Source organism: Podarcis filfolensis (assembly GCF_964270895.1).
Source record: "Podarcis filfolensis genome assembly, chromosome: 10".
Taxonomy (NCBI): domain Eukaryota; kingdom Metazoa; phylum Chordata; class Lepidosauria; order Squamata; family Lacertidae; genus Podarcis; species Podarcis filfolensis.
Window position 1 is genome coordinate 46,871,694 of NC_139612.1, and position 10,562 is coordinate 46,882,255.

Below are 10,562 nucleotides of genomic sequence, written 5' to 3' on the forward strand. Positions count from 1 at the left end.
AGGAAGCTTTCAAAATGAGATTAGAAGGTGAAGTATTAATTACTACACTAAATGGCAACGATAATACTGAATTGTCAGGAGAAGTTGGCACTATCACATATTAAAGGCAACCTGTCTCTCTTTCAAGAAAAAGGCTCAACCAGTTTGCAACAACCAGGTGTGTGATAAAGAAACCCCACAGTGTACTGGGTTAGATAAGGAAGCTGAACTGATCAAAGGTTGCACATGAAAGGTTGCATTCAGATTTTAAGACGGCACCACCAGCACCCCAATAATCAGATGCCTCTCTTTTGGCTGGAAAGCTCCTCTATGATTTCAGAGCAGCTAAACCAATGGCAGTCTGAGGCCACCACTCCCATCAGAGCAGCCCAAACAAAGAGGAGCCCCATTATCAGGTTCAATCTGCTCCCTCCAAATCCTCTTTGATAAGGATGTTTTCAACCGCCTAACTAGACCCCAGACTTCAGAAAAACAGTCTACAACCTCTCTTCCTTGATATGGATTGAGGATTTCATCTGGTATTCCCTTATATATGGGCCTAGTTTGCACGTAAAACTAAGCCAAACTATGGCTTAGCACGAATGATCAAATATGCAAGTCCCTCCCAGCCTAACTGCAGCCATAGTGCTCCTTTCCCAGCCCTAATACACTACCCATAGTTAAGTCATGGTTTACATTAGTGTCCCCTCCAGACTCAGGTTTATGGTTTGTCTCCCGCTCTCAAAAAATAGAGAGTGATAAACCAAAAACAGACTTTGGTTACAACGCACGATGCCTCTGCAGCAAGACCGAACCATGAGACCGGGTTCAAGCATAACACCATGGCTTTGCTTGCTATAGTACAGCAGCTGCCGCTATGATCTTTGGTCTAGGAACTTCTACGTCTGCTTGTTCAGGCTAAACCATGGTTACACACAACCTGGGTCATGAGATCACCTTTAGGCAGATTAATTACTCCCACGTTTTAACTACCCTAATCTCTATATACATCTATGGGTGATCAAAGAAGGATTAAAAGGGCGGACTCTCCTTCCAGCCTTTTCTAGGCTCCCATTTTTGAGGTGAGGCCCTAATTTGTACTGGCAACTGTAATGAGCAAAGGACAGAAGTCACTCAGGATCAATGAATATGGAGCAGAAGGGTGTGCGCTTGAGTGCATGTTTCCCTTGACAAGGCTTCCCCTCCTACCTGCCAGGTGTGGCAACCTGGGCTCCCTCTCCTCTTTCCTAAGGAGTCTAAATCCCACTCGAGGGCTACCCCACATCTACCCCATGGCCAGGGGGCTTCCTTCCTTCCTTCCTTCTCTACGGCTTGTTCCTCCCCTGCCCTCTTTTCAAATCTCCATTCCGCAGCCGCAGAGGAGTCGTTCCCCGGGCGGGCTGCTTGCCCAGGCGAGAGCGCGGCTGCTGGGCCTAGTCCCGGAGGGGGGCGCGGTGAGGTGGGGTCGGGGGTCTGAGGCGCTCGCCCGGTACTCACAGCAAATCAGGCCGGTTCCTATGGAGGATGGCGCAAAAGGCCAGGCCGTCCCGGAAGGAGCTGCTGAGGTCTCGGATCTCCACGCCCGGGTAGCCCTCGCACTGGCGGCGGCACCAGGCCTGCAAGGCGCTGCGGGGCCCCGACATCGGGGCGGGCGACGAGCCGAGCAGCGGGGCGCGGGTCCAGGCTCAGGGAGCCGCCGCCGCCGCCCTGGCCCGGCCAAGGGACATGGATGGGGCGGAGAGGCAGCCGCGCCAGGCTGGCTAGGCGCGCCTTGGTTGGATGCGGGCGGCTCCTGCGCGGCTCGAGGCGGGTCTGTGCCTCCCAGCCCGGCGCGGCTCCTTTGCCCCGTGCTTGGGCGGGGAGGCTGAGCTCCGGGGCCCGCGCTCAGGTTCCCTCTGCCGGCTCCCGGCTCGCCTCCTACCCCCGGGGGGCGCCTCCTTCCTCTCTCGCCCAGCCGCACCGCCGGGCTCTGCTCAGACCTGTCTCTGCCGCCGCCGCCGCTTCTCCGCCCATGATGATGATCCCCGCGCCGACCCCACCGGAGCGGTTACTCATGGAGCGGCCCCGGGAGAGAAGCCCGTCTGGGCCGCGAGCTGGCGGGCGAAGGGAGGTGCGGCGCGGCCGCCGGGCTGGAGAGGAGCAGGAGGGCATGCCTCGCTCCCCGGCAGCCGAGAGGGGACGGACTCCGGCAGCGGAGCGCGCTGGCTGGAGATGCGGCAGTTTATTTTTAGGAACACCAAATGGAGCTTCCATGGGCAGAGGCAGCGGGCTGCTCAGCGCCAGCTGCATCCGCGGGAAACGGGTCTGTGAGCTTCCCGGAAGCACCGAAGTGGCTTCTGTGGGAAGCGGGATATTTGGTCTAGAGATCAAGGGGCGGGGGGCAAGCTTTGGTCCACCAGGTGTTGCTGTACTACAACTCCCAACACTCACACCCCGACCATCGGCCTCTGTTGGCTCGGGCTGGTGGGAGTTTTGAGTCCCTTAGTTGCTTCAGGTTCCCCACTTCCGGGGCTAGATGGGTTTTTGGTCTGCTCCATCAGGCTCTTCATAACATGACACTGGGCTGGAGGAGACCAGGCATACAAGCAAGAGTTTGGTGCTAAAGGATTGGTAGTTGTGGCAGGGAAGGCCTGAGCGCTGGAGAGTTCAGCGGTCCTCCTGGGAATGCCAGACCAAACTTAAATCTGTAATATCATGTCCCAGACACAGACTGAGTCCTGTGGGCTAAGCTGATTTTCTGTAAAATGGTGTCTACCTAAGGCCATACATAGGTTACCTGTTACTGAAATGCCCCCGAATTAAGCTGAAATAATACTAAATCCTGCCTTTTTTCCTTACAGAGTCATTAGGGTAAGGTTACAAGATTTTTTCCAATGAATCCAGGGACACTTTTCAACTTCAATGCATTGTATGGGGACTGTCCCCAGGAAACAGGGACGTCTGGTAACCTTACACTAGGGGGAAATGTGCAGGTATATGTATCTACTATTCACAGCTCTAGGGTTCTGGCCAACCAGTGCAAATGTTTTGGAAAAAATCCAGCCTAGATAGTTGCACCTAATTCCCTTTGCAATCAATGGGATTTAAGCAGGTCATCATAACTATTTTTTTCACATGGATTCTCATGGGACATAAGGGCAACTAGTTTAGTTAGTCCGGATCCAACTCAAAGACTTGTAAGCATATTGGACCACTTAATTTCAGGTTGTCATTTCACATTAATTTACAACACAGATACTACCTGCCTGGCACATATTATTGTTGCAGAGTCTGGAAAACCTTCCTTTGTTAGGAAGACGGTCCAGGATGGCCAAGGGGGAAATCTCTCTGGGAGAACTAATTATCAGGAAATGGTTTCTGGATGCAGAGATCTCTCAGAAATATTTGGGGCTGAAAAAGCCATCAGTGTGTGTCAGAAGAAGAAAGTAAGTTAAACCATTGTCTCTTGCTTCCCTTGGGCAGGTAGTGCTAATAATGGTTGCAGAGAGACAACAACACACACACAGAGAGAGAGAGAGAGAGAGAGGGAGTTGTGCCCTGGAGGCACGCAGTGAGTTGCAAGGTGCATCCCTCTGGAGTGCCTGTGCCCCCAGATATGTTCTACCTGTATAATGGTAAATAAGCAAAATATTGCAGAAACACAGTTTCCAGTTCTCCACTCACACACATACCCCAAACGAAACCGAACTCTGGCAGTGCTGCTTTTTTAACTACTCACAGTTCAGGGAAGTGAGGAGCATGTGACTTCTAAAAAGTTGCTGAGAATTGCCTGGCCTCTAGAGCTGAGCTAAATCAGAGCGAGCATTACTGCAGAAAAAAGGTACAAGTGTGAAGGAAGAAAAGGAGTCACAAGTGCCATGTGTGAAGCCTTTGGCCACTTTCAGACTCTGGTTATTTTGCAGGAGGGATTCAAGTACAAGCTGGAAATTTAGGTCTGTGCAATTTAAGTAGCTTAAAGTGCTCTGTTGCCCTTGCACAACAAATTCACTTTAAAAAAGAGACATCAGACTTCTTGTGGTTAGGGAAGTGTGCCCTTTGTGGTCTGCATGCAGTCTATGGCTGCCCAGTGCATGATATGTCTGCACAATGCTATACCAACCTGTGGGGCATTTCTTTGCAAACTGCACTGAAGAGCCAAGCTGGTCTGTACCAGCCCAACCTGCCTGGCAACCATAGCATGAGCTTTCCAGCCACCAGTGGGGAAAGGAGGCGGCTGTAGTAGTGCAATACGACTCCATTCCACTCTCACCTGGTAATCCAGTTTTTCAAAGAAATAGTCAAGTCAGCATTCCACAACTTGGTCCTCAATGTGCTCTTTTTGTCGTCGTCCCCTTTTGTATTTTTAAAATCTGCAAACCTTGGGGTTTCCCCCAACCTCCAGCAAGTGTATGTGTGGTGCCGTTGCCTATTTTGCCTACATAAGCCAAGAATGGAGAACCTCTGGCCTGGGAGCCAAATAAAGACTTCCAAGGCTCTCTCTGCCCCTTGGAACTCTCCCCAAGCCACACCCGTCACTGATCTTGCTTCAGAGGATAGAATGAATATCTGACCCAGTTTCTCAGGGAAGGCTCTAATAGAGGAGGCAAGGGAGGGAGGACCCATTCATTGATTCTTACAGTAGTTGGTTGTCCCCAAAACGATGCAGCAAGTAAACTTCTTGATGGCTCAGGCTAAAGTTATCAAAATTCTAACTCCAATCCTCCCATTAACACTCAAGACAGTTGCCTCACTAGAACATGCAGTGTGGTGTAGTGGTTAAGAGCGGTAGTCTCATAATCTGGGGAACCGGGTTCGATTCTCCGCTTCTCCACATGCAGCTGCTGGGTGAACCTTGGGCCAGTCACACTTCTTTGAAGTCTCTCAGCCCCACTCACCTCACAGAGTGTTTGTTGTGGGGGAGGAAGGGAAAGGAGAATGTTAGCCGCTTTGAGACTCCTTAAAGGGAGTGAAAGGCGGGATATCAAATCCAAACTCCTCTTCTTCTTCTTCTTCTACTGCCTGTTTTTTGATCATTTGAATGCATCTGAAAGACAGAAATTTAGCATCGAAAGGAAGGCCATATTTAGCATATATTGCTTCTTGTTTGTTTGGCTTTGGATCCCCCGATGAAAAACCAGGACTCTACTAAAACTGTATAAATCTACAGAAATCACATACATTTTGGCATTAGTGAGTTCCAGTTGGAATCTTTCAAAACGTCGTTGCCCATCCTCTCTGGGAATGAAAGAGAAGGAGATTTTGGTCCCACGCTGTGACACTAATGAATGTGCATATTGTTACATGTTCCCCGCTGCCAAGCATTGAGAAGTTCCAGGGACAGCACAACAGAATTAGTTCCTTTTGAATGAGAGAGCACAGGACTATTGTGGCATTTTTTTTGGTAATATTTGCTTTTAAAACAGATAGGCAAGCCAAGCATAGTGGAGGTGAGAGCTACTAATCCTTCATGAACTCTACAAAAGGTGCAACTGTACACCAAGGATGTTTCAGCCAAATCAACACATACTCTGCCTCTGAAATTCATACTGCAGAACTGGCTCTAAACCATTTCACCTTCTCAGTATCTGCTGGGAGTATTCCATTCCAAGGGCTGGAGAGGGAGACCCAGCTATTAAGGAGCATTAGCATTCTTGTGATCAAAAGTCACTAGCCATTCATTCAGAATTATCAAAACCAGGCATAAACTAAACAATATTGTGTAAACCTCTGGAGGGCTAAGGTTCTCCACACTGAATTAAGCTAAGGAATATGTGATTGAAAGAACCACATATTTATCTCTTGCTTGCCCATTTCCTCCCAACATTTCCTCAGTTTCCCTGCGTCTATTTTAGATTGTAAGCCCTTTGGGGCAGAAACCTGTCATACATGGTTCTTTTTAAAAGCACCATACATATTGCTAGGTAAAATGATGATGATGTGGTGAGAAAGGAATAATTAAAAACAGTAACAATACCGTTTGTTTTCCCCCACAAGTTTGATATTCTGCTTGACGGTAATAAAACCTCAAATAACATAATATTGGATCAGTTGTTTGGGAAAGCAAACACGGCTAGTCCAAGTCGTCTCCCAAGAAACCCATGCAAAAACTGGTCAGACCAGGGGAACTGGAATGAGGAGCTAAGCAAGGTAGGTGTGGAAGGGTGTGTCCTGCATCCAAGCAGAGGCGTGACTTCACCTTTACAGGTACACAAGAGGATTTGGGGCTCTTAACAGCCAGTCGCCTGGCAGCGGTGCCCTGAACCAGCCCTGCTGCAAGGAGCTATGGAAAACAGCGGCATTTTCAGACCAGCGGATACAATGAGTTCTTTGTGGTCTCCAAAGCCGAAAGGGCAGGAGTAGGCGAGCAGAAAGGCTGGAGGCCAAACAATTTGGAATATGACATGCTCCTTCCAGAGATAGCTGCAGATGTTATGGCCTTAGCTAAGCCAGAAAAGATCTCCTTTGCTGCAGTCAGACTGCCCCCCTTCACATGTTTTCAAACAGTTTTGTGGTTTCCTTGATCCAGGTAACGAGGTGTACATGTCTCGAACTCTTCACAGAGGGTCCTTTCTTCTCGTTCTCTATGCTGCTCTTAACCTGAGAACAGAACACTACTGAGGAGAACCTTTATTTCCAGCCAACTTACTTGTTCTACACTCTATTGTTATAAATAAGGGACTCAGCAGCCACATAAGATGATCTGTGGAATTTAAGAATGGTTTACTTTAAAAGCAAAAGTATTTATTTTTCATTTGACTGCAAGCAAGAGGAGAGATAGCTTCTTTGCTGTTGGCTCTTTTTTCTTGAGTTGGATTCCTGTGAGGGATTAAAACAGAGAGAAACAGCGCTTTAGTTGAGAGTCCTGCATGGCAGGGGGTTGGACTAGATGACCCTCAGGAATCCCTTCCAATTTCAAAAGTTATGAAGTGATTGCTGAAAGCAAACCGGGCCTACTGTGTTCAGCTAATTATCACCGAGACTGCTGGGAGGAGCACTGTTAAGTTGTCCCATGTTACAGAGGCCAGACTAACCTCACGGGTCCCATGTTGTGAAAACCTTCTTCCAGCAGAGATTCGATGGGCATCCTCACTTGTGACTTTCAAGCATCTCTTGAACACTTTTTAATGCCAACGGGTCTATGCAGAATTTTAAAACTGATTGTTTTGTATTGTTTTTAAGGGTGTGTTACATCTTAAGTATTGCTGTACACCTGTTGTTGTATATCGCCTGGATAAATAAGCCACAGTGCTAAATGTGCAACAAATAAATAAATTAACTGCATACAGCGTGTCTTGTTCAGACAAGAGTTGCTTCGGTATGTGCATGCAATTTTAGCATGCCAGGGATCAGATGTCTGAACAGGCACCATGCTAGCATGTTAATACCGGACGCAGAGTTGGCCAATGGCCCCATTTAAAATATGAAGCCAGGAGCAGTATGGCATGGTGTGGAGATAAGTGCTTCTTCCTGACCTAGTAGCATGGTTGCTCTGCAGCACCTCCTCGTCCCCCCGCCCTCCTTTGCGTCACCTCTTGCTGACATGAGAGGTCTTGAAGAGCTTGTCACTATTTAGTCATACTTTGGTTGATTGATTTTGGAGAGCTTTTTTAAATGGACTAACACCTTTGCTTTTTACACCTCACTCCAAAATCTCATGAATGATAACTTTCTTTTCTGATCTGACAAGTGTTTTACCTTCCCAACGGCTACCAACTTTCAGAATCTATCACAGCAGCTGAGCCTGGAGAGGAGAACCAACAACAATGTTGCTCCACAAAGGCTTCACCAGCATTTCAACAATTGGACTCTGTTGATGTGGCTGCGTGCTCCAAATTCCTTTTGCCTTCTGTCGGTGCCAGGCACAGACTCTTGACGGAGCCCAGCCTTCCTCTTGCAGCAAAGAGCAACTGGCCTGATTTCTTTCCAGGAGGTCAACTGTGGTGAGTGGAGTCAATCTCTCCTAACCTTTAGCGGCTTGTGGGGGGATCACAGTGGCTTAAGTGTGCAACGCATGACATAAGCCATTCCGTACTAAATTCCTGGGAATGCGTAACAGGTGCAAGATGCACAAGTTCCATATTTAAGCCCCAAGCAAAGGCTGCTTTGTGTGCTGTACTCTTTTTATCACACATGTTGAAAATGCAACACGTAGAAATATGGATCATTTGGAAAGGAACTGAAAAACTGCCAATAAACTGCATTATAAAAATCTATGGTGCAACTGCTCTTGGAATATTGGGTAGAGTTCGGGTCGCCTCACCTCAAAAAGAAAAAGGAAATTCACACCCACCAGAGGTTGTGATTGCCACTTCAATGGCATTAGAAAACCGCTCCACTTCCCAGTGGGGAGGAGTTGCGGTGGACCGTGTGGTCACCCACTCCCCACCAAGGGCAGGGGACTTTGTTCCCCATTGCCTGGGGGATCCCGGCCGCGTCAGAGCCTGGCCAGCCAATCCACTGGCCGGGGGGGGCATGGCCGGGGCCGTTTAAACCAAGGAGCGAGCCGGAGGACTTCCTCTTGGCTTGCTTCCTCAATCACCCGCCCTCCCTCCCTATTTGCACGTTAGGCACTGGCCTTGCTATGGACTTCGGTTGGTTGCCTTGGTTGTCCGAGGGGCCTGGTAGGAATTTTTCCACTTGGCAAATTGGCACTGGCCACTTGGTTTTCGCCTACCTTGTAGCAATCATCACAACTTTGTTAGGGTTGCGGTTAGGCATTGTTTGACCTTGTGTGGGGGAGGGGAGGTGTGGCCATCACCTGCCCCTCCATGCTTAAGGGTATTCTGTTAAAGGAATCCGGGGGTGTTGATCTTGTCCGAAGCCCGGTTGGGGGCTAGGGCCTTGACACAACCCCGGTGGGAACACCAGGGGGAGCTTGAGTTGGCTTGCATCGACAGGGCTCCCCCTACCAGTGCTTTACCCTTACTGGACTTCCTGCATACCAGGCAGGAATCAGATATAGTCGGGTCCAATCAATGCCTAAGCCAATACCACTCACATTCTGTAATTCAATAAAGTTGTGGCCAAATTTGCCCAATAACATAAACCTAATATTTGTGTCCTTGTGTGAGTTATTTTCCAACGAGGGGGTGGCTGCGGGGTCTCGACACGCAAGAGGATTAGACATTCATGGAGGATGGGCTATCAATAGCTACATTCTCCCTCCACTGTGAGAAACAGTATGTCTCTGAATGTGTTGCTGGGAATCACGGGTGGGGAGGCTGCTGTTCTGCTCAGGTTCAGATTGCAGAATTCCCATGGGCATCGGGCTGGCTACTGTGAGAACAAGATGCAGGACTAGACAGGCCTTTGGCCTGATCCAGCAGGGCTCTTCTGATGCATGCTGAATATGGGTTATGTCACAATAGGCTGCAACTCTTTGTAGCATGCGAGTCTCCCAAAACAAATATTTCTGCCTCTTTTGTCTCACATGGCTCTAGCCATTCTGAAATGGTAATATATGTGTATGTAGTCCTATTCCCTCTGTCATCATGAGGGTATGTGCATGACTACAGCCAAGTGTTACATTGGCTTTTCTCTTTTCTCTCTCTCTTTTTTCCATTGGAAAGCTCACTATGACAAAGTTGAAGAACCAGTTTGTTAACGGTCCTGCAAACTACATAAGCTTCTGACACCCATTCATATAAACAGATCTTCCCAGACTAATGAACAGGACCTTCAGTCAAGAGTCATCATACATTGCAAATACGTACATCAACCACCCATTAATACCATTTAGGCTTATGCAGAACACTAGAAGGTTTAAGTCTTCTCTGACTGTACCAATAGTTGCTGCATGCATTCCAAATAAATATCACCCAGCAGCAAGAAGCAGTTATATGAAATGTGTTCAGCAAAGTTGCGAAATACAGGGTTTGCCGGACTCTGGTTTTATATGGATCTGATATCTACCTCCATTTTGGAGGTGAGCAAACAGTACAAGGAAACCCTCACCAGGAGGCAGAAACTAGGGACAGACAACTGTGTTTTGTCCAAAACTGCTTTCAAAGCCTTCAAGCATCACCCATTCCTTACCAAGCCTTATTCCGCAGCCAGAAATGAAAAACGTTTTAAAAAAAGGAACAGAGAGCAGATGCAGGTTCTTTGGATGCCAAATTGTGAGAAGGATCCAATTTTGCTCTTTTGTGGCAAACCTCTGAAGTGAGAGATAAACATAGGCCTACTTATAGTTCTCTTAAGCAAATCCTTGGGAGGCTGCAGCATATGCATTAACAGAGCTCATTATAAGACGCCTCTTACAGGATGCAAACAAGGTTTCCAACAGGTGCTAACCTCACACTGAGAGGATGGATGAAAGCTATTTGCAGTCAGTTTCACATACTTGCTCCTGCTGGGGAAATCAGGAAGGAGTCTAACTTGAACAATGTGCTCATGGTTCTTTCAGCACATTGTTCCATCACTGCAATAAGCCTTCCCCAACACCTGTTGCCCTCACTTACACTCTGAAAGCTATCCTGGCATTGGATTCAAATATAAATAAGATAGATTTGTGCTTTGTGCAGCTTGATCCTGCGCATGAGTACTCTGAAATCAGCCCCAATGAGTTCAATGGGAGTTACTGCCACGTATGCATCGACAGCACC

The 10,562-nt window shown here is 48.1% G+C and overlaps 1 protein-coding gene across 6 annotated transcripts in view; it reads right to left on the minus strand.

Moving 5' to 3' along the window:
- Positions 1-2,279, minus strand: part of MICALL1 (MICAL like 1) — a 32,198-nt gene extending 29,919 nt beyond the window's left edge. Inside the window, exons 1-2 of one of the 6 annotated variants that reach the window (XM_083573510.1) lie at positions 1,831-2,172; positions 1,477-1,735 (exon numbers count right to left, since the gene is read on the minus strand). In XM_083573510.1, coding sequence (XP_083429636.1) covers positions 1,477-1,622 — 146 coding nt within the window. In that variant the 5' untranslated portion in view covers positions 1,623-1,735; positions 1,831-2,172. Of the gene's footprint in view, positions 1-1,476 lie in introns of all 6 variants that reach the window. The other 5 variants (XM_083573512.1, XM_083573511.1, XM_083573509.1 and 2 more) reach the window with 5 other exon arrangements.
- Between the last annotated feature and the right edge of the window lie 8,283 nt (positions 2,280-10,562).